This window comes from Phacochoerus africanus, chromosome 11 (assembly GCF_016906955.1).
Source record: "Phacochoerus africanus isolate WHEZ1 chromosome 11, ROS_Pafr_v1, whole genome shotgun sequence".
Classification (NCBI taxonomy): Eukaryota; Metazoa; Chordata; class Mammalia; order Artiodactyla; family Suidae; genus Phacochoerus; species Phacochoerus africanus.
In genome coordinates, this window is record NC_062554.1 from 123,279,328 (window position 1) to 123,303,825 (window position 24,498).

General features: G+C 49.2%; 1 protein-coding gene across 2 annotated transcripts in view; it reads right to left on the reverse strand.

Moving 5' to 3' along the window:
* Positions 1-1,349: 1,349 nt before the first annotated feature.
* The window catches only part of RGS8 (regulator of G protein signaling 8), a 31,070-nt gene continuing 7,921 nt past the window's right edge, over positions 1,350-24,498 (reverse strand). For both annotated transcript variants that reach the window (XM_047753825.1, XM_047753824.1), the window contains exons 5-6: positions 7,875-8,041; positions 1,350-6,394 (exon numbers count right to left, since the gene is read on the reverse strand). In XM_047753825.1, the coding sequence (XP_047609781.1) occupies positions 6,212-6,394; positions 7,875-8,041 (350 nt within the window). In that variant the 3' untranslated portion in view covers positions 1,350-6,211. The remainder of the gene's footprint in view (positions 6,395-7,874; positions 8,042-24,498) is intronic.

Sequence of the window (24,498 nt, forward strand, 5' to 3'; positions counted from 1 at the left end):
TGCCCATCTCTCATCTCTCCCTCCCATGGTGGGTCCCTGGGAGAGCCTGACATGTGCCCCCTGATGCCTGGAGACCTGACACCAGCCTGGAAAACTGAAAAGGAGAGCAGTGGGCTGGATGGAGGTTCTGGCTGCAGATCGAAGGCAGAGCAGTTGCTGCTGTAATTCTAGGGCCAAGTGAAGGCCCCAGTGCTACCAACGAGCCAGCTGCAGGTCTCAGAGAGAAAGAGACTGGCACGGGGTCATCCGAGGAGCTGTCCTAGAGGGCATCCTGGAGGGCAAAACCGACTGCAGCCACAAGAGGTGGGGCACCTCCCAGGAAAGAGCAAGCCACCGGCCGGAGGAGAAGGCCTACTGGGCAGAGCTGGCCAAAGGAAGGACTCCCCAAGGGACAGAGTCTCCCACAAGCCCAGGAAGGACTCATCAGAGTCAAAGAGGGGAGCCAACCCCTCCCCTCCCCAGGACCAGCCGCCTCCTGGGGATGGCAGCCAGCAAAGCCTGGGATGGGGCAGGGGTATCATTTGCATGGGAAAAGCCTTCTTCTTTTTTTTTTTTTGGTCTTTTTAGGGCCACGCCCGCGGCATATGGAGGTTCCCAGGCGAGGAGTCAAATCAGGGCTACGCTGCCGGCCTACACCACAGCCACAGCAACGCCAGATCTGAGCCGCACTTGCGACCTACACCACAGCTCACGGCAACATCAGACCCTTAATCCACTGAGCAAGGCCAGGGATCGAACCCAAATCCTCATAGATGCTAGCTGGGTTCATTAACCACTGAGCCATGATGGGAACCCCAAGGCTTCTTCATTTAACCCAAAGCATTCGCCTTTGAAGAAACATCAGCTTTCCTTTAAAAACAAGAACTTCTCTGGTGCCTTTTAGTTATTTGGGGTTGTTAATATTTTGGGTATCTCTGTCCCATCACCATGCTTGTAAAGGTGCTCCGGCTCGTTCCCCTGCAGTCCCTTCCACAGGACCCATCAGCAGAGGCTGTGGAGGCCTGGTTGACTCAGGCAGGCCTTGCAGGGGCACACCGACTGCATACAGTGAAACACACGCACAAGCAAGATCAGCTGCCTCCGTTTTCAGATCGCTCCAGCTGAACAGCGCTATAAACCCACCCTCAGCCTCTTCTCTCCCCATGTTTTCACACTCACCCCCAAGCCATTCCCATCCCGTTTCCACCCACGCTGCTGCTTTTCCGGATGGCCAGCCCCATGCCAGCCTCCGTCAGGGAGAGGCCGCGTGCTCACCCCACCCCCTGCCCCCACCCGGGAGCCCATGTGTTACGGGGAGCGTTGCCTCAGAAGGAGTCAGCCGGCCAGAAATGTGGGCAGAGAGCAAAGGGCAGCGTGTTCAGGCTCTGTTTATTATGCTCTCCACAGCCTTGTTTATAGTAGGGGTGAGTGGCATTATTCCACTTTGCACGGTAATGAAACAACTCAGTGAGGCTCCATCAGCCAAGCCGTTTCTGTGGCAGATGAGCTGCTACAAAACTGTCGTGTGTGCGGCGCGACTCAGCTAAGGCTGGAGCACATACCAGCCTGGCCACCTTTGCAGGACCTGGCAGAGGGCGAGGAGCAGAGGGGCAGAAAGGAGTAAGACTCACAAAGGGTGTGGGTTATGGAGAGGACCTGGACCGCACACCTGCGAAGGCCAGTGGCCCCATCCCCCGTCTCTCCGCTTGGCCCCAGCCTCTCGTGAATCCCAAGAGGTCACAGGGACAGGAAGACATCGCTGGTCTTGGCTTCCTCCTTCGTGATCCCATGCCAAGTGGCCCAGGCTCTTCACTGCCAGGGGGGACTTGGCCACCTCTCTTGCTTCTAAAACGGAGGCTGCAGATTTAAAGAGGGCTGATACTTGGCAGATGGAAGGACAGCCTCGGATGGAAAGTCCTAAATTCCTCAGCCTTGTTTGGAGGTGGGCACAGACAGGGTCAGGAGAGTGCTGGGTGCCCTTTGGGATGGGAGAGCATCCTGCCTCTGACTGTGCCGCTCATCCCCTCTCCCCCGGGGTTATGGAGATGCCACAGGAGCTGCGTGTCTTCACCCCCCACCCCAATTCTTCCTCTTCAGTCTTCCCCATTCCCAGCCTCCCCCGGCTCTTAGCACAATGAGTTCTTGCCTTTCCCTCACAGTCCAGGACCTGGGGTGTCCAGTTGCCCGGCCCTGCCGAGGACAGGCACCCGAGGCCTGCACCCAGAGGCCGGGCCCCGCAGCCTGGGCAGAGAGCCGTCTCACAGCTTTGGTTAATCCAGCGCGGCACGTTCTGGGGAGAGCACCAGAGAGAAAAACCAGCCAGGAACTTTCCAGATGCCTGTCCGGCCCGAGACCAAAGAGGGAATGGTGAGGGCTTAGAGCAGAAACCAAAACCCTATGGCGGCCTCGGAAAAGAAAGCCTCAAAGAGCTTGATATTCCAAGGGTGATACCAATTACAATACTCATTTGGAAGTTATTACGGCCACACACTCTTTACTCACTACCTGACTCTAATCACCGTATCATGGGGCCTTGGGTCCAGAGGCCCAGCCTGAGCAGAAATGACCAAACACAAGAGCGCATAAAAACAAACAAACAGGTGCAGCCCAGGAGGCCAGCTTGGAGGAGGCGCTGTGAGCAAGACTTGGGAGGAACAGAAAACCCCAAGTACCCCTTCAGTTCTCACCATTGGCATAGCTGCTGCCTGACCATGCCTGGAGCTGGGGCAGAAACAGTTTCTCTCCAAGGAGCCCATCAGAGAGGCCCCAGAGGCAGCCACCCAAGGGTCCAATTCTGGGCTGGTGGATTCTGGGTTATTATGCATGCTGCTGTCTGGGAGTGTTCCAGCCCTCTTGGCCCGCACCGCTCTGTTCACCCTCGGCTGGGTTCCTCCTCACTCCTCGGGCTTCCCAACCTCACCTGCACATTAGAATCACCCCAACGTGCCTTGCACTCCAATCCCAAGCTGTTCTGTGGTGGGACCTGGGCATTTGGGGTTTTTAAACTCCCCAGGTTATTCCAATGAACAGCCGAGGGTGAGAGCCTCCATCTCGGAGCACTGTCTTCAACCATCTTTTATTCAAAGGATGGTCCACAGGCCACTAGGCACCTGGGAACGCATCTGAAAATGCAGACATCTGGGTCACACCCCAGATCTACTGGATCAGCATCTCTGGGAATTAGCACTTGTAACAGGCTTTCTGGGTGAACCCAGTGAATCGAGTTGAATAACATACGCTGCTCAGGGACCCTTCCTCACCCCAGAGGTGCCATGGCTGTGAAGGGTCGTCGCTGTGTTCTAGTTGGTTCGCCGAGAGCAACAGAAAACCCACACCAGCCCCACACGGGTTAACATTCCCACGGGCCCCAACGGCCACTCTGGGATGGAGAGCAGTCCTAAAAGTCACAGCTCTGCCCGGCCGAGGGCCCAGACTTGCTGTGGGCCTTCAAAGGCCCAGGCTCAAGGCAAGCCTCCAGCCCAGAAGGCAGTGCACAGCACGAGCCCGGGGTGAGGAGCCAAGGAAGACGCCAACGGGGAGAAGCAGCCCCTGGGGGTGCCCCCCTAACGCGGCAGAGCAGGAATTGCGGAGAGGGGGCGGGGGAGAGGGCAGGCCTGGGAGAGGCGGAGGTCAGGGATGAGGTATGCGTGGCTATTGCTCTAGATGTTGTAAACATTTCTCCTTGTTTCATCACAGACCAAAATTGGGGCTGGCATATGACCAAAGTGCCTAAAGGAGCATCAGAGTGGAGAGCTCTGTGCCTTTTGTGGGAAGCAGGACATAAAGGGTGTGAGGAAAGCTCCACCCATGGGAAGATCACACCAGTCTAGTGCTCGTAATTGTCACACACACACACACACACAGACACACACACATACAAGTACCACAAACATAGCTTTCGGGTTCTTCTACACACGTTACGTTCCCCCCACTTACCATCACTTAGCGGCAAATTTCGGGCTCCCAAGCCTGGTCCTTCATGTGCCCCCACCGAGGGAGGGAGTTACCAGGCGCCGTGACACCGCCCTCTGCAGCCTTCGAGCCACTGCAGTTGGCAAGAACTCGGGCCTCAAATGAGGCCACCACCCAACGCTCCTGTTCAGACTCTTCTCCTGGGGCAGTGGCAGGGGCGACAAGGCTGCTCTTAGAATGTTTCGTGTTTCCCTAACTCTGGACTGTTCCAATGGATATGCACCTCGTGTTCGACAGCAGAGTTGGCAGCAGATGCACGTTTCGTGTGTAAACAACGTTTAAAATACCCTGTTTGAGACTCTGATCATTAAATTAATTCTGGCAGCTTAAGCTAAGGATGGATTTTCACCCGTGGGGACAGGGGACTCCTACCTGATCTAACCAGGAACACCCGAATGAGGCTGCGGAGCTCTCGAATGTGGCGTTCCACAGGTCCCTTCAGGAGGCCTGTGTTCTCACTTCTCGATGGTTCGTGCAGACCCACCAACCCTCGCTCGCAGATACTCACAGATATACGGCAGGGCGGGGGACCCTAACAGCCAGTGGGACTCAAGAGCCTTCTTGGCCTTGTCTAGCGGTGGCCAAGGAAGGAAGAGATTCAGGAAGTTACTGGATCAGGATGCACACACTGGAACTCTGGTATATCGAAAAGGGCCCCAACCCCCACTCAACAGAAGGAAAGGATTCAGGCCAGGTCTCAGTTCCCTGCCCTCCAGCACGGATGCCTCAGCTGGTGCTCATTCCTTTAGTCAAGCTGAAGGTTTGCGAGCTCTGCCGTGAATCCAAATCCAGCGGCTGTGAATCACGCCAATAGTACCTCCAGCACGTTCTCCGTGATTCAGTCCACCTGGAGTCCAGCCTCCTCTTCTGCTTTCTGGCCCCTCTGCTGAGGTTTCATCTTCTCAGCACTGCAGTCTTGGGCCAAAGCGAGCTTTTGCCTGGGCAGCTGCAATAGGTTTCCTGCATCTCGCTCATCCTCCAAAGGAGATTTTCCCGGCGTATTTCTAAGAGCGGCACCAGGGCACCATGAAGCCATTTTAGGAAGGTTCTCCACACCCAGAGGTTCACAGTGATCTTCTTAGCCTCACCTCCTGTTCCAAGTTCAGTTCCCCAGAGTCAGCGATCAAGACGGAAGCTGCTGATTGGCCAAGACGGCCCTCGAGCGAGGGACCTTTCCTAGAAAGCATGCTCCCAGGAAGCAAGCAGGAAAGAGAGGTACGGCCTAAGTCCCCATTCTCCCCCATCATAATTACATGACCTGCATGGAAGGGGGAAGAGGGAGAGACAGGGAAAGTACTAGGCACCGTGAGAGCTGTCCGTGCTGCGGGAATTCACCTGCCGTTACCAAGCTGTCCATTAGTCTAAGAGATCAGTGAAGCATGATGCCACAGGGGGGTGAGGGCATTAAGCAAGAGAGAGGTTACACGGTGCCCCACTGCACAAAAGTCCACTGGGGCTACATCCCCGGCTCATTCAACTTCTTGAAAACTTCTTGGTAGAACGGAGGAAGATTTGCAAGCTGAATCTTTCTTAACAGCAGCTCCACATCAGAAGTCACTGAGGGATGTCTCGCAAGATGCTTTCTGGAGATGCAAGAGGATGGGAGTCTTGTGAATTTCCTAGGCTGAGACGGGCAGGGAGCCCAGCTTTACACACTCGTCCTACGGAAATGGAAGAAACAGCCAACTCCATGGAGCGTGCCCCTTCTCTCAGAGGCCACCTGTCAGCAACAATGCTAACAACCTGGATTCCACCGAGACCTCTCTCCTAAACTGTGAGGCCCAGCACCCAGGACGGGCCGTTCCACTGTGACAGCAAATCACAAGAGGGGGCCGGCGTCTTCTAGCTCTTTCTCACAGGGCGACCGGACACGTTAGAGAGTCGGGAATCCTAACTGAGGAGGGTGTGGACGTGGTGGAAACTGCATTTGCATTATTTACAGAGTAGCCCAGCAGAGCAAATGTGCCTTCTCAGGGGCAGTGACCCAAGGCGGGATGGAGGGCAAGCTGCCGACCCAGAGAAGGGTGACGGTGACAAGGTGCTACCACTAACCAAGACACAAACGTGGGTAAATGGAATAGAGTCCGAGCTCTGGTGGCTGAATCATACTCTGGAATGGCCCTTCATCCCTTCCTCACTCCCAGCCTCCCAACCGCAATGCCACTGCTTTTGAATACCTATGACATTTCACATTAGAATATGGTCTTGGCAGCAAGGGGAGGGGAAAGCCGGTGAATCTCCAAGAGTCCCCATCTGAGGTCTAACTCAGCCTCCTCTGGCTCTGGGACAGCAAATCTAAGTACATTTTAGACCTCAGGAACCGGGGGTAAGAGTCTTTCTCCATGAGACTGTGTACTTTTCCCTGGGCTTGGTCAAAGCACGTCAGGGACGGCTCTTGCATGTTCTTCCTTGTGGCTTCTCGGGTCTGGAAGTCTATGTTTACCTGGAGACACAAACAGACAGCATAGTCACAGGCCCTCGAGGGCCAAGCCATCTGGCAGCTGGTCCTACAGCATAATTATTAATGATAGCATCTTAAATACGCAGGGTTATTCAGGCTTTTCAAACCGCTTTCTTGAAGGTCATCCATCCCGTTTGATCCCAGGAGGAGCCTCGTGAGGTTTGAAGACCAGATACTCTTTGCCGAATTTAAAAGTAAGGATACTGAAGACAGAGATATGAAAAGCTGGTCTAAGACACCATGGGAAATACATAGGGCAAAATCCCAAAGTCCTCAACTCCTAATCCAGAGGTCTTCACCACTGTCAGGTAAAGAGTTAATCTGGAGACAAGCATTAATGCGGGGTCCCTAAGGCAAGTTTGACCTTTCCTTCTTCCTCAGTCACTAAGGAAACATGCCCCAAGGAGAAAGATGATGTTTAGAATGTGCATCTCTGTCCAGCCCGCATTAACAGGAGCCCAGAGCATTCTGGCCACTGGCCAAAGCCCTCCTCTATCCCAAGTCAAAGCAGAATCGAAGAGGTCTAGCTATGTAATGCACCGCAACGCATAGACAGCAGATATTTTTCTTCTATAAAACCTTCCCGGGAAGTTCCTGTCGTGGTGCAGTGGTTAACGAATCCGACTAGGAACCATGAGGTTGCGGGTTCGATCCCTGGCCTTGCTCAGGGGGTTAAGGATCTGGCGTTGCCATGAGCTGTGGTGTAGGTCGCAGATGTGGCTTGGATCCCGTGTTGCTGTGGCGTAGGCCGGTGGCTACAGCTCCAATTCAACCCTTGGCCTGGGAACCTCCATGTGCAGCGGGAGCAGCCCTAGAAAAGGCAAAAAAAGACAAAAAAAAAAACCTTCCTGGGTAAAACTCTGTTTTATAACTCAGAATAGCAGTACCTAGAAAGTCATATTATTATATAAGTGGTTATAATAAATTACCACAAAATAATACAAATAACTGTAATGACTCCTTAATAAACACGACCAATATTGAATAGGTGTTTGATCCCTAATACTCAGACTAGTCTTAAAAGGTAGGTAATATTGTACTCTTTTACATCAGGGTAAATGTGACTCAGAGAGACTAGGTAACTTGACAAAGGTCACACAGCAAGCAAGTGGTAAAAATGACAGTGGAATAAGATTCCAAAGTACATGCTCATTCCATCAAGCTGTGCTACCTTCTACCAGGAAAACCAACATGGATGCAGCAGCATCTATCTTGCAGAATCCCTATAGAAACACAGTTCCTGCTGGTATATGTTTAACAGACAGACAGCTAAGATACTCCTGATAGAGCCCCTTTTTACACAATCCCTGGGCTCTGCACCTTAAAAGTGATCCCTCTTTCATCAGGAGCCATCAGAGCAGTGAGGTGCCGTTCAGAAGAAAGTCCCCATCAAACCTGGCTCTAACCCCCAAGGAGCGGGAGCCAAGGACAGAGGTCTGACCAGACAGCCCCACCAACACACCTCCCTCGGAGCCTGCACATCCACAAACTCCTCAAAGATCCTATGGGCCTTGGAGACCAGCTTTGCAGTTGATCTGGTCTTCTTGAACTCCTCACAGGCCAGCCAGAACTCCAGGTTCTCCTCGCTGAACTCCGTCTTCAAGAAGGCGCGGAAGGCAGCCACCCCATCTGTGGATATGGAGGGAAGGGGAAAGGAAGAGAAACCGGAAGAGGCTTAAGATCAAGAATTGCAGAAGAAAGAAAGAAAGGCAGTCATACTGGGAGAGTGGCCCTGACCGTCCAGCCCCGACTGCTCTTCCTCCACCTTCTCTTAAAGACTCTATTCTTTGAAACACACAGGTACCCACAGAAGCAAGCCATGCTTTTCCTTCAAGAATGACACTGATATCAGGAAGAAATGTTTTGTTTTTAATTAGAACTTTTATTTTATTTTATTTTTTAAATTGTTATTTCCCCAGTACAATTCTTTTTCCTACTGTACAGCATGGTGACCCAGTCACACATACATGTATACATTCTATTTTCTCCCATTATCAGGCTCCATCATAAGCGACTAGACCTAGTTCCCAGTGCCACACAGCAGGATCTCACTGCTAATCCATTCCAAAGGCAAGAGTTTGCATCTATGAACCCCAAGCTCCCCATCCACCCAGGAAGAAATGTTCAGGAAGCCATTGTATCAATGACTATGAGAGGGCCTGGTCCCTTCTGATCAGCCCTCAGTGGTCACTACCTGTCCCCTAAGGAAGAGTTGGCTGTCCCCTGGATCCATGGTGACTCTGTGTTTCTAATTAGGCCAAAGTAATACATGTAATCCATTCCCTGCCCCAATCCAAGCCACCCAACCTGGAAAAACAATCTGTCACAAGACAACGGGTGGGGGGCAGGGGTAATATGTGAATGCCTCAGGGAAAATCCTTCACCATCAGCAAAAAAATGTCTGAAAGTAAACACTCCACTGAAATGCAGTCAGTAAAGCCATCCTGTTACATGGAAGGGGCTCCCAGTCTCTTTGAAAAAACTTTTGAGGCCCTGTATTTTAATAACTTATGCCATGGATCCTTTATTCGAAAAGACCTTGCCTTTGATCAAAAAGATCAAATTATACACTTTAATTAAGATTAATTACAATCTTTCTACCATATGATTGAACAATTAACATAGCCTTTCATTTTTCTTAATCAAGGTCGTGCATGTTGCCAAACAGAACTTCCAATCAGAGTAAGATGAGCGGGGTTAGCCACAGATTTAGAAAAGGGAAGCAACATTCACTGATAGCCTCCACATTCAGCTGATGTTTTTATTTTAAAATATTTCTTTTTAATTATTCTCAACCCTTCAGGCACGCTCCCCGATTCAAATGAGAGCTATAGCTTTCTACCCACTGTCCTCAGAGGAAGGGCAGGTACAGCCTAAAATAAAGGAATAATTGCCTTGGTTAAAAATGACTCTGGCTAGAATGTTTTACTTCTTTTTGGAAATTTACTAGAAGGACAACTTGTTAACAGTTCGTGATTCTGGGTGACGGGATCCCTTGAGCATCCACATGTGTCAGGACGGTGCGCCACTCAGCAGCATTTCATGGATTAGTGGCGCCATGTGGTTGACGTATTTAAAAATTTGCCTTTACTTTTCTGAAACATTTTTATTTCTTAATTAAAAAGTCATCGTCGTTAGAATAGACCTTCTAATGCCTACACTGGAACCATTGTCCTAAAAGCTAAGACTTAATTGTAAGAGCCAGGAACTTGAGAGAAAAGGGTGTTGATGAAACTCCCAGAGTTTTCTGGTGGCTCAGCAGGTTAAGATTCTGGCATCGTTGGAGTTCCTGTCATGCCTCAGCTGTAACGAATCTGACTAGCATCTGTAAGGATGCAGGTTCAATCCCTGGCCTCACTCAGTGGGTTAGGCACCCGGCATTGCTGTGAGCTGTGGTGTAGGTAGCAGACACGGCTTGGATCCCGTGTTGCTGTGGCTGTAGTGTAGGCTGGGGACTACAGATCTGATTCAACCCCTAGGCTGAGAATTTCTATATGCTAAAAAGACCAAAAAAAAAAAAACCACACACACACAACTCCCAAATCACAAAGAAATCTAAGTTTGGAGGCCTGAGCTTAAAGTACTTCACAAAACTAAGAGTGGTCAGGAGAGAGCAGAATATGAGATAAGGCTGATTCCCATCAGGCAGGATGGAAAAAGAGGGACATAGTTAGATTAATAAAAGGTCTGCTCAGGGCCCTACTCACCCTCAGTTCTGCATGGTGTTCAAAACCTTAACAGGAGGGAATGGAAATTGAAGATAAATTGAGAATCAAAGTGAGTGTGAAACAGTGGCATGGCCATGATTAGGCAGAGAGATGGTCTGAGAATGGCTCATTCGATTCAATAATTTTTTAAAAACTACTCACGTACAAAGCACTGTTCAAAGTCTTGGGGTACATCAGAGAAGAAATCACAAAATCCCTATCTGTAAATCCCCCGTGGATGCCCCTCTTTCTGCCACATCTTGTCTCCTCTAAGCTCTCACAAAGGAGGCCCAGAAGTTTCCCCAAGCTCCAAAAGCATGGGGATTGGAGAGCTAGCAGGCCTGCCAGGGGTTGACCACTGTGGCAGAGGCTCCGGGTGGAGGTGGAGCGAAAAACCCTCTGAAGCCGTGGAAGCGTCTGAGGACACTCAGGGCCCGGGGGAGCCAGAGTGTAAGACCCGGGGCTGCTTCAGCAAAATGGCCTCGGAGCGTGCCCAGTCCTCACGTGACAAGAGCCAGGGACACTGTCAGTAGACACAGGGAGGACACGGGCCAGAGGCCCTCCCCTGCTGCTTTTCCACTGCAGTATGAGCAGGAAAAGGTCGGGGGTGGGGGGGCTAAAACACTGTGCATTTATCTAAGGGAGCAAATGTGAAGTGACTTGGAAGAGGCCATTGATTTTAAACCAGAAGAGACTAAATTCCCTGCCTTGGAAAGTTTAAGTTGGTTGTTGGTGTTAGATTTTGCTTTGCTTTTCAGCAAGCAAAAAGGGGGGCTTGGCAACTACTGTCCATGAGGATGTGGGTTCGATTCCTGGCCTCACTCAGTGGGTTAAGGATCTGGTGTTGCCATGAGCTGTGGTGTAGGTCACAGATGTGGCTCGGATCCTGAGTTGCTGTGGTGTGGTGTGGTGTAGGCCCGCAGCTGTCACTCTGATTCGACCCCTAGCCTGGGAAATTCAATATGCTGTGGGTGCAGCCCTAAAAAGGCAAAGTTTAAAAAAAAAGGGGGGGGAGCTTGGGAGCAAGCTGAATCTAATTATAGATCAAGGAAAGTATCTCTTTGTTTTCCTCGACGGTATTGGTGAGGCTCGCCCTGCCAAGGAAACTGTCTGGCCTGGCACTACCCAAGGTACAGACATTATCTCCTTGCATCAAATCTCAGCTTTGCTGGGTCTTTGTGTGACTTAAAGGAGATGACATTTGCAAAGTGTTCTCGGGAATGTTGTTTTATTCATCCCCCCCCCTTTTTTTTTTTCATTTTTGGCTGCCTCATGGCATGTGGCATTCCTGGGCCAGGGATCAGATCGGAGCCACAGTTGCAACCTACACTGCATCTGTGGCAATGCCAGATCTTAAATCCACTGTGCCAGGCTGGGGACTGACCCTGCAACCCAGTGCTCCAGAGATGCCACTGATCCCCTTGCATAAGAGCAGAAACGCCACTTCCTCCCATTTTATAGATGAAGAAACGGATGCTTAGAGAAGTGGCTTGACTGAACTCACACAAATGATAATAAGCAGCATTAAAAAAATATAAGATAGGCTACCTACCAGTCCTACACCACAATAATGCCATCTCCACTCATTCATCCACACTTTCTTTCCAAGTAAAGTATAGTTGGTTTACAATGTTGTGCCAATTTCTGCTGTCCAGCAGAGTGACTCAGTTATACACATATATGCATGCTTTTATATATTCTTTACCATCATGGTCTAGCCCAGGAGATCGGATCTAGCTCCCAGGGCTACACATCGGGCCTGGTTGTTTATCCATCATTCACTCTTTTGCCCATTGTGTGATCCAGGCATTCTGCTGGGTTCCTGGGCACAAAACACAGATACAAGTTCTTGCAGAACTTATAGTAAAAGAGCAATGTGAGCCAAGATAACGGAATTATGAGAATTATGGTGTAGATGATAAGGGATATGATAGGAACGCATGGGTGGCTGTGAAAGCATCCAGGAGGGGCACCTAAGTTGGACCTGAGGCGGTGAGGGAAGTCTTGCAGGAAGAAGAAGCCTCTAGGCAGAGATGTGATGCTGAGGAGAAAGAAGCTAAGTGGAAGAAGGAAGGGGCAGAAGGAGAAGAGCCCTGTAGGAAGGCAGAAGCCCAGCGGCGGAGGCCCACCATTAAGAAAGGTTATTTGAGCAACCAGAAGTCATTTAGTAAGACTCGTGTTTAATAAGAAGAACAATAATGCTAAAATTACTGAGCCTGCTTATAAGATAGATGTATACCAAGAGGCCAGTGAAAGAGGCAGAGAGAGAAGGATGACATAGCACGCCAAAAGGCCAGGGAAGCGGACATTTCAGGGAAGAAGCGGTCACTGCGTCCAGTGCTACCCTGAGGTCAAGCTGGATAGGGTCTGAGAAGCAGTGATCATTAGACTCAGCGGCCAGATCCAGCAACCACGGGCAGGAACGGTCTTCGTGGTGTGATGAGAGATTTGGCCATAGTGTGGGAAGTCCCAGAGGTGACTGAGAGGGCAGGAAACAGTCCATTCAGGTGTCTCTTGCAAGAAGGGGAGGAGGGAGATTAGAGAGCAAAGCTGGAGGGAAACAGAGTCAGGAAAGGGGTATGTGTGGGTGTGTGGATGGGTGTGAAGGGGATTTTATAAGATGCCCTCAGCTATGCTTAAACGTTGATCTGGCCAGAAAAGACTTGATGAACAAGAGAAGTTGTTCAGGCCGGGAGAAGAACTAAGCCTGAGAACAGCGCTCTGATGGAGAGAAAGAGGAAAAGGCTGCTTGTGGATGCAGGGAAGGTTCCAGTTCAGGCGCCAGAAATCTAATACTACCTGGAGAAAGCGGTGGGAACTAGACACGAGAGAGTTTTGTTTTTATGTATTTCTTTAGGATTTGGGGCAGAGAGTTTTATTTATTTACTATCTGCCATGCTTTTTGCTGGAGATTTTGCCAACACCAGCTCAATGTATTTTCACAGCAGTGCTGATCCATAGATTGCACAAGTGATCCACTCTCATTTTCCACAGGAAGAAACAGAAACTTACGGACGTGAGATGAATTTTCCAGTCACACAGCTGGCAAGAAGAGCCCAGTTTCCCTACCAGCTGTGTGACTCCGACGCAAGATCTTTCCAGATGTGTTTGCAGGCAGAAGGGAAAAGGGCAAGAGAAGAGAGCAATGAAAGTGGCCAAAGAACAGTACCTGGTAAAGGCAAATCCTAGAGGAGAGAGATCAAGAAGTGGAAGAGGAGTTCCCGTTGGCTCAGCTGTAACAAACCTGACTGGTATCCAAGAGGATGTGGGTTTGATCCCTGGCCTCGCTCAGTGGGTTAAGGATCCGGTGTTGCCCTGAGCTGTGGTGTGGGTCATAGGCGCAGCTCAGATCCCGCGTGGCTGTGGCTATGGCATAGGCTGGCAGCTGCGGCTCCAATTTGACCTCTAGCCTGGGAACTTCCATGTGCCTGGGGTTCAGCCACAAAAAGGAAAAAAAAAAAGAAAGGAAGTAGAAGAATCTGACCTACTTATAGTCAAAAGTAGAGAAAGAGATGGAGATGGATGGAGACGGAGAGCAATGGGCAGGGAAGGGACATACTGGAGATGCACCAAGTTCAACAGCCTTGAACTTCTTCATTAATTTGGGGTGACCGTCCTGCAGGTGGTCTTCCTCCACGTGCTAGATTTGGGAAATACAGTAGAAACAAATCAGGTAACGTCACCCGCTCGCAGAACTCGCAAGCTAGCCTAGTGTAACAGACACGAAGCGGTCATTTAAAATTATTCATTGAATCATTACAAATGCAGTGGGTGCTGCGGTGGGGACACCTAAGAGAATGGAAAGAGTTTGGAACAGCTCCTTTGGGAGCTGCGTTAGGAAACTGGTAGGAAACAGGCAAAGCATTGAGTTTTAGGATGTGCCCATCACTCAGACAGGAACCCTAGCGCCAGGCTGGAGAATGGAACCTGGAGAACAGGAAGGAACCAACAGTTGGGACATTAAAAAAAAAAAAAAAAAAAAAAAAGAGAAGAGGCTAAACAGAAGATTAAAATAAAAGTTTAAGTTAGAGAAAGAATTTTTTTTTTTAGGGCCGTACCCACGGCATATGGAGGTTCCCAGGCTAGGGCTCAAATTGGAGCTGTAGCTGCCAACCTATGCCACAGCGATGCCAGATTTGAGCCGCATCTTCAACTTATACCACAGCTCACGGCAACGTCAGGTCCTTAACCCCCTGAGCGAGGCCAGGGATGGAACCTGCGTCCTCGTGGATGCTAGTCAGGTTCATTAACCACTGAACCCCGACAGGAACTCCAGAGAACGAATTTTAAAAATAACCACTACAGATATGTACTCACTCGGGGGCACGCACAGCATCAAATGCTTCGTAAATCTCCTGGCATGTCTCCTCACAGCAAATCTACGACATGGGTCCTGACAGTTTCACTATTTCACAGTAGAGGAAGATGAAGCTTAAGTTAAATAACTTGCCGAAGGTCATACAGTTAGCAAGGGGCAAGGATGCCAAACTGCGGAGCCAGCTTTCTTCTGTGAGACTGTGGTCCAGTCTCGATGGTGGAGCCCAAGGGGTGGCTGTGCCCAAGAGGGATGAACTGCTGGGGAGGGAGTTTCAGTGCAGCATGAGAGAGGGGGGCCTCGGGCAGCACCACGGAGGTGACGATGTTTCCAGGAGTGATGACAGCGGGTGAGGGTGGGGAGACAATGAAGTCACCGAGGGAGGCAGGGGAGCATCCAGGAGTAGGACATAGGGATGAGAGTGGGCTTGGGCAGCAGACTCCAACTGAAAGCACCCCAGAGTGACTCGGTGGGGATGAGGCTCTGGAGGGAAATGGGGGGCGAGCGCATATTCAGATGCCGTGGAGGCAGCCGACACCACCTGGGGTGGGGACATCACCGTCTCAGCCTGGAGCACCTGTTCTGATCAGAGGCAGGTCCACAATGAGCACATTCAGCCTCATGGAGCCACAGCATCCTCATCTGTAAAGGGAGGGTGGTGGACTTGATGAACTCTCCCAGGTGGGGTCAGCACTCTGCTCTGTGCCCCCGACACAACTTCCACTGGCCCGCCTCACACACAGCTCTCAGCCGATGGTTTTCCATCTTCCTTGTAATCACTACCGTCACACAGCGAGGACTTATTCCAGGCCGAACTCTATGCTGGATTAGGATTGTCCTCCAATCCTAATCCAGGCAGAGGATCTGGAGTCAGTCAGCCTGGGTTTGCATCCTGTGTGACCGCCCCCCAATATGCCTTAACATCTCAAAACCCCAGTCTTCTCATCTTGGAGAGTTGAGGTGAAATGCCTGTGATCACTGGGCCAGTAAGGGGTGGAAGATGGATTTCTACACACATCTACGCAACTTCAGAGCCCGCTCTGCCTGTCTCTCCTCTGGCGACCACTGGCAGGCCCCGCATTACCACTTCTTCCAAAGGAGGGATGGACAATAACCCCAAGTTAGACAGTGTGCTGGAAGGACGCTACAGCTGGGCAAATGCACTGTTTGGCTCACAGGACTAACTATAGCTTCTCCGACAGGACGACACCTGCCATCACCTCCTCTGTGGTGACAGCGGAGGCCACTAGGTACCGACCGCCCATAACCTGGACTATGTCTAAACTCTCTTCTTTCCCGCATCGCTGACACCCACCCTAAGTGACCCTCCTGAGATGCAGGGGCGCCTCGCAGGGACACGCCCCCTCCCTGGCCTCGGGACACTGTCAAAAAGCGAGGCTGAATGCCCTTGCAAGGTGCATCCTCTTTCAGGCAGCCACGCCCCCAAATGTGTTTGCCCACATTTCCAGGACAGGCTCCAGAGGGAGTGGGAGGGAACCACAGCAAAATATGGCACCTGAAATGTGCTGGGATTTGGAGGGAAGAGCTTGAGGAGAGATGGGGAAGGAGGGGAGAAAGGCTTGGGAGGGTCTGCACCTGAGCAGCAGCATTGTGGCAAAGATGCCCCGCAGAGCTCACAGAGCCCTGCACACACCGTGGGGACCACAGCCCTCCGGTTCTGCGTGCCCTCCCCTCCCTGTCCCAGCCTCTCCCCATCCTTTCATATTCCCAGGGCCAGCTCTGAGCAACGCAGGGTGAGGGGGTCACCGTGCAAAGAGAAACTGGACCCTGAAACAATGCAAGTTAAATGGAGGGAAGCTCCCTCCCCTGGCCCATGGCTGCAGAAGCCCCTCCCCATCTTCAGAGCAGATGGCCAAAGGGGGCTTCTGTGGACAGACTGCTTGTCCCCTACCTGGCCCACCATTCCTGCTCATGTGACCTAGCAAAGGAACTATATGGGACTAGAGCCAGCGGGATTTCTTTTCTTTTCTTTTCTTTTCTTTTCTTTTCTTTTTTGTCATCTTTGGGCCGCAAGTGCGGCCACAGCCACGGCAATGCCGGATCCTTAACCCACTGATTGAGGCCAGGGATGGAACCCGCAACCTCATGGCTCCTAGTCAGATTCATTTCCGCTGCGCCACAATGGGAACTCCGGGATTTCTTCCCCGCCTCCCCCCCACCGCCCCCGTCTGCCTCCTTTCCTCCCCCTTACATCATCTCCCCCCTCCTCCCAGCAAGCCTTTTGTCCAGTCCTCTCCCTGACTCCCCAGCATCTCTGTCTTTCTCCCTTTTCTTCCGTCCTCTGTCCCTTTTCGCTCCCCCTTCCATCCTTCTCCTCCTCTCCACCAGGACCCTCTCCTTCTCTTTGGCTTGTCCATGAAACTGCTGTTGGTCAAAATGCGGGATGTGCTTCATCTCTGAAAGGCTCATTAGCATCTCCTGGCATTTCTCAGAGGGACCTGCTTTGTTAGCTGTGCTTCCGCTGCCTGGGCCCCTGCACACCACCCACTCCTCCTCACCCCTCCCCCACCCATGCATCCCAGACCTTGTTCCTCCTCGACACCCCAAGAAACCAGAGTCCCCTCGCCACCATTCCTGTACATTCCAGGCGATTGGAAAGAGTTGCCTGGAACTGGTCAGACTTCTCTCTGACCCCTGAAATTATTCTGCCAGGGATTGTGTCCTGGCTCTGTGCGACCCTGAGTAAGATGCTTAACCTCTCTGTGCCTCAATTTGTTCCTATGTGAAATGCAGATGCTAATAGCACCTGCGCATGGGATGCCTCTGAGGTGAGTCAGTACATGTAAAGAGCATGCAGAGCCTGACACCAAGACAGCGGTTGCTCCACAGCTGTTTGTGACCATTATTCTGTACTTTGCTGCCTTAAGGAATCAGAACATAACATGCCTAATATCAAAAATGACCCTAATAACTTAAAGATGATGGATGAGAAACAGTTCAGGAAAATTACAGAGAAATAGGAGGATGTGCCTTCTTTTTTCTTTTTTTCTTGCCACAGCATGCAGAAGTTCCCAGACCAGGGATCAAATCCTCACTACAGCAGCGACCCGGAGCCACAGCAGTGACAATGCCAGATCCTTAACCAATAGACCACCAGGGAACTCTATGCCTTTTTTTTTCCCCATTTTATTTTCATTTCACTGTAGACCCTCTAAGAAGTCAAGGCTCTAAGAACATGAGACATGTTTGAGATTAGTGTCTATCGAGTCACAGGAAAGGAAAGGCTTGTGTCCAAGATTCCTGGAACACTGGGCGGAATGCTGGCGTCCTCCCGAGCAAGCACGGCATCTCCAAGAACATGCCTGTGGCCGCACACGCTGCCTGCCGGCTGCCGGCATCCTCCCTCTAGTTCTTTGATGCAGGGTGCTTACATAAGAAAAGAAACTGGGTCACTATGAATGAGCAGTGCAGCTGGTGCAGCAGGGAGGGTGGCTTAGGTAACAGTTCAAGGTCCAGAAGCCTGATTTAGCTGGCATTGCGGGTGGGCTTGAGCCCAGCTCAGTTCCCAGGCTTGGAAAAATACAACATCACAAGAACGATTTTTTTTTTTGAGTTTTCTGTTTGCTAAAGTGTAGTCCCAAAGACCAGAGTCCTCTTGCATTCCTGATCAATTGGAAAAAAAAAAAAAAAAAAGCTGGTGAAGGGGTCCAAGGTCAGACAGAAAAGAGGAGAGCAAAATACATTTAGAAAATCCAGGATACATACACTATTGGCAAAGTCGAAACCTCTTTGATTCAGCACCAAGTTCACTAATTTGAAATCTGATGAGAACAGCACCAGGATCAAAGCCTTTCTGGTATGTTATCTACAAAATGAAGGTTTTTAAGCAAATAACTGGGGATAAAAAGATTTAGGTAGGAAGATTATTTAGAGAACAAACTATTTCCGGTTACTGACATTTATTGGCAAGTAATTAGTATGCTAATTGTACTTCATTCTTGTGATTAATGTAATTTTCTTCAATGATCTCCACTTTGTGAGTGTCTACATAGCAAGATGATAGATTATGATTGTAGTTAAGACTTGGTTGTTAGTGTTTGCGTCAGAAAGGATACGGGCAAGCCTATGATCAAGCCCTACACTGGATATACGAAATGCTGAGACCCTGAGGTTGCATGGGTTCTTATTCCTAGAACACAGTCCCAGAGGACGAGGAAGAGCCTAAAACTTCCCATATTCCCTCTTATTTTTCCAAGCAGAAACGGAGTCAAATACCAGAAACAATATGAAAAAATATGGTAGAGCTTGTATCTGCAACCATTATAGGAAATTGGCAAGGGCTTCTTTATTAAAGGGGTAACAAAAGACATGTGCCACAAATAGGGCGAAAGGTGACCATCCACAAATGACTCCTTTAAAACCAGAGAAGTATTATAAGATCCCATGTGGAGTGCCCACTGTAGAGTAGTGCGTTAAGGATCCCGAGTTACGGCTGTGGTGTAGGTCAAAGCTGCAGCTTGGATTTGATCCCTGGCTCAGGAACTTCCATATGCCACAGATGCAGCCAAAAAAGAAAACAAAAATCCCCTAGACACCAGTCCACAGCCATAATTTCAAAAATTAAGTGTTTAGGAATGTGTGTCTAGTCAGTGTGATATGACAATACTGCAGGGACTTTCAAAGAAGGAACATACCAGATTCCCCTACTGGGCTTCTAAAAATACATCCCCAGCAGATTCTCTCACAAGCATCGGGGGGACATTGGGACAGATGAGGAAGGGATGCCAAAACCTCATTCGGCCAAGAGGGTGAGATGTTAAGCTGGTGATGCTAACATGATGTCTACCCTACCCCCAGGGTTCAGCCTCAAGCTGCCTATGGGAGCAAGGAGCTGACACCATCCCTGTCACATCGCAGTCATGAAACACATGTCTTCTCAATGAATGTAATGTTGGGTTATAACGAAAATAATAAGAATGTCATCCTTTATGGAGTTCCCTCCCCCCCATGTACAAGTCACCATGCTTAGCATTTCACAACCATAATCACATTAAATTCTCACAACAGCTTTACAAGGCATGTCTACAGATGAGGAAGATGGGGTTTATAGAGGTAACACGATTAACCAAAGATCATAGGTGGTAAGCAACAGAATGGGTGTCCAGTTGCTTTCATTCAAACCTTTTAATAGCTGTCTTCTATATTCCAGGCACGCCTTATATAAGGCTAAGTGCTCCCACATTCCTGGGTGCAAGTGAAAATTTCAGCCATCTACAGAGGATGGCAAGAAGGAAGAGATGTTTCTTCTTCATCCATCTCTAGCTGGAATATCTCTTTCTAACCCTCAGCCTCACTTTATCCAGAAAGCACACGTGCCATATTTGCTTATTTATGGCGAACACCCTCCGCCATGGCTGCTGCATAAGTGGATTCAGTGATACGCGCGGACAATGTCCCACTAAAGGGATGCATTGCTCCAGGTTCATGGTTTCCCTTACTTCTGCTTTTTTTTTTTTTTTTTTTTTTTTGCTTTTTAGGGTCACACCCATGGCATATGGAGGTTCCAAGGCTAGGGGTTGAATCGCAGCTGTAGTCACCAGCCCACGCCATGGCCACAGCAGCATGGAATCCGAGCCGCGTCTGTGAGCTACAGCACAGCTCACAGCAATGCCAGATCCTTAACCCACAGAGAGAAGCCAGGGATCGAACCTGCAAACCTCACAGTTACTAGTCGGATTCATTTCTACTGCACCACAATGAGAACTCCTACTTCTGCTTTTAGAGCTGCTTTTAGAGTTTCTCAAGCTTCAGGGGGCATTAACATTATTGAGGGGATCAAGAAAAACTGACTGCTTGCCCCCGCCCCCCAGAGATTCTGATTCAGTGGGTAGAAGACAGGACCCCAAAGTTTCATTTCACACAAGCTCCCATCAGTTGCTGGTGTTGTCTTCCTGGGATCCCACTTTGAGTAACACTGTTCCAGAACCTTTGGGCTTGGGGAGGGATGTGGGAGGGCTGAATGACACATGGAAATTTGGTTATTAAAATGTACATTCTAGAGCTAAAGACCATTTGGATGAACAAGCAAGGCATTTCATGAGCTGATAATTTTTGTGTCTGTTTGTTTGTAGTGTTCTGCCTGGTTGCTGTGTAACCAGGTCATGTCATTCTATTTTTCTATATCTCAATTATTATTCCAAAGGGGCTCATTTTTAAAAACATAAAGCTTCTTTACGGGTCTCCTTTGCTCAGAGATGAACACTACCTCTGCAGATGTAAAAGCTTTCAATTCTACTATTCCATGAAGCCAGCCTTCCCTGGGCCTGGCGGAGACAGGTCAGCCTGGACCCTCCATGCTCTGCAAATAATGAAAGTCAAGGACCAAACGGAGGCCCAGGGCAAGGTGCTCTGTCAAACAGGTGTGGGATCTAGCTGAAAGAAGTGAGAGGAAGGGGGAAGGAACCTTCACCTTAAACTGGAAGGAATGCAACAACTTTTTTTTTTTTTTACTTTTTAGGGCCGCACCCAGGGCTTTATGGAAGCTCCCAGGCACGTGGAAGTTCCAAAGCTAGGGGTTGAATCAGTGCTATAGCTGCTGGCCTACACCACAGCCACAGCAACTCGAATCCAAGCCGCGTCAGTGACCTGAGCCACAGCTCACGGCAAAGATGGATCCTTAACCCATTGAGTGAGGCCAGGGATCAAACTTGAGTCCTCATGGATACTAGTTGGGTTCGTTACCACTGGGCCACGATGGGAACTCCTGCAATAACTTTTCTGTTTAAAAAGGAAAAAAATGGGAGTTCCCATCGTGGCTCAGCAGAAACAAATCCAACTAGGAACCTTGAGGTTGAGGGTTCGATCCCTGGCCTCGCTCCATGGGTTAAGGATCCCGCATTGCTGTGGCTCTGGTGTACGCCGGCCTCTACAGCTCTGATTAGACACCTAGCCTGGGAACTTCCATATGTCGTGGGTGTGGCCCTAAAAAGACAAAAAGACAAAAAAAAAAAGGAGGGAGGGACAGAGAGAAGGAGAGAGAATTGATTCAAGTAAAGGACTGAATGTCCTACTAAAAGCTGGACAAATAACAAGCATATGCCTGAACCTCACAGGGAATAAAAGCAGAACACACGCAATTCTGTGCTCTCCAGCAACCTGTCAGAAAAGATTTCCCATGAGCTGGGAGCCTTCATTTTGGCAGGTCTGAACTGCAGAGGGACGCAAACACACACACACACACACACACACACACACACACACGCATGCACGCACCCTTGGGGGCAGGCTACATGCACACTCAGACACCACGTCTCTCTGTCCCTGGATGAATGGGAAGAAGATGCCAAATTAACACACATTATCCTCCCCTATCTAATGAAGCCATCAGCAATTTCAATTTCATTTTTCATTTGTTAGTTTAAAAAAAAAAAAAAGAGCACTTAGCAAGTGGTTATCCCCTAAACCTCCACGGGCGAGGCTTTGGTTCCAAACCACACTTTAAGCCAATGTAATTGAAAATAAAAGTGCTCCAAATATTTGTGTTCCAGACTTTTTTTTTTATTCTACTGTTTAAACAATAGCAAAGTTGCTTTTTTTATCCTGGAGTTGAACCCTTGCGCTGCATCCCCACCCAGGGGATCCTGCCAAAGAGAGGAGAAGGCTCCACAGCGCAGGCGTCTCAGCCCCTCATCTGGGTGCTCAAGCCATTTCAGCTCCAAAGCAGTTTTACGTAACCCTGCAGGCAGCGCTGACTCAAATCACCTGCCGTAGGTGACTAGCTCTTGCCTCCTCGGTGGCTGCTTCAGACAGCCTCCTAGCACAATGGGACCGAACTGGATCCACCCCCTTGGATCCACATCCTTCACTGAAGAGACGAGGAAACAGATTTTCCAAGAGCCTGAAGGAGTCCATCAAGGCCACTCAGCTATTTTTCTCTATCTCAAGCATTACCCCCGAGGAGCTGGGTCAAAACCGAGAGGTGTGGCTCCCTACCATCCGTGTTCTCCATTGTGCAAAAGCATGTTTCCTGATTTAACAGAATAATGCTCTGCACCAAAAGCTGCCTGTCAGCTCAGATCGATGAGTCCTCCTGGCACTAAAAGGTGGAATTTAAGAGGAACACTGAAGGTCAGGATTCTATTTGAAATCTTGAGGCCCCCTAGCCTGAGCAGGATTTCTTGTGTTATGTGTATGCATGTCGATTTTCTCAGAAGGCTGCATTCTCTACCAGGGAAGGACTGTCCCGTTCATTCTTCTGTCCCTCTTCCATCAGCTGCTTGGCATAGATTTTGTACATAATGAAGACTCAGAACACCTTCTTTTTAGAGTAAATAAAGTGCCCTAAACATCCAGGCAGCAGAGCAGGATGGCAGAGATGCTCTCTAGGTCGAGAATGGGAACAAAAACAATTACCTGAATTTTCTGAAAGAGAAAACTCAGGCAAGACAGCTGCCTAGGTGTGGAAAATTAGACGTCAAGTTTTCCTGGAGCTCAGCCATTCAGTCCTTCTCTTTGCTTCAATTTTTTAGGACATTTTGTTGATTTAATGGAAAGACCTGCACCCCTCCGATCCACTCCTGTCCCTCCTAAGGGACCAGCATACACGTAATCCCTTTGGAAAAGCTTAATCAGTTCTAATTGAGGCACAACACTAACCCCGATTAATTAGACTTTTAGAAAGTTGTCAACACTCGCTGAAGTAAGCTGGGCCCTGACCCCTCCATAGCTTCGCAGGGAGAAAGTGTTCAAGTTTTAAAACCTTGAAATTCTGCCAGAGGCTCCTGCATAAAAGCCCCTTGCTTCTCAAAGACATTCACGCCATTGGCTTTTCATTCTGTACTAAACAGAAATAAAAACAGAACATCAGACTCCAAGAAGGATCACAGAACTTCAGAGTTCAAAAAGCCTGTTTCCGTAGTGGGTTTTTGTTTTTGTTTTTGTTTTTTCACAAAGAAGCAATCTGGTGTCGGCTTGTAACCCCTTAGTGAAATTCCCATCTCAGAACATTGTCCCTGCACTCCTGGGAATCCAGAGCATCCCTGAAAGAATCAGAACCAAGTGTCTTGAGTGCTAAAAGTCATTGAATCAGATCATTGCAATTCAACCTCTTACCCTCTAGGTCTTACCACTGCAGCAATCCAAATATACCCTAAGCTTCCATCCACTAATTTTACCACCATACACTGGGTCTGTACAAGCTTCACATTAATCATTGGCAGCAAAATTTGCAAGCTTATCCTCAAGGCATATTTATTTTTCACTTGAGACACAAAAGCAATCATTTAAAAAATTCCGCGATATTCTTACAGAACACATTTGCCTGGAGAACCCCAAATCATTGATAAGTATCCTCTCATGAAGATTCTCCTAGCCAGGTGACAGGTAGCACTCAGGTATTTCCATCCCCATTCCGAAATGAGGAAACAGCCTCAGGGACTTAAACGGAGTCCGTCAAGAGGCTGAAATAGAAACCAAACTTCAGAATGACCTTGAATCAAATCCAGCCAGAAAAGAAGGTGTAAACTGATTGTGACGCTTGTTCAGCTTAATGTGACTCTAGAAAATAAGTCAGAATCAGCTCATAAAAAAAAAAAAAAGCATGACTGTCAAATCCTAAGTATTGTGGTACATATGCCACTACCTTGGCAAATTCCCCACAGAAGTTTGCTGTTCGGGGGTATAGCCATATGTTATATGTGCTCGAGCTCATCTGCTTTATTCTCTTTCCTAAGTGAAATCCATAGAACGCTAAAATGACTATTTGTCTCACAAAATTACGTGCTACAATATGTGCTTATTCTTAAATTTTGCATTGCATTTAAAAATCTATTCCAAAGCGTACGTTATTTAGCATTAGGATCAAGGGGCCTAGTTAGAGGAAACCGCTCAGCCAGATGAAAGTAAAAATCACTTCTAAAGACATCACCTGAAGACCTAGGGACTCCAGTAAGGCCATCCCCCACCTGGGAGCTGAGCTGGGTCAAAATCAAGAACACAAGGCTAAGTACTAGTCAGTGACCTTCACTTTGTTATGCAAAATCATGTCCCCCAATTAAGTGGGAAAGATATTCTAAACTTACCCCCGCAGCCCTTCTGCTCCCAGA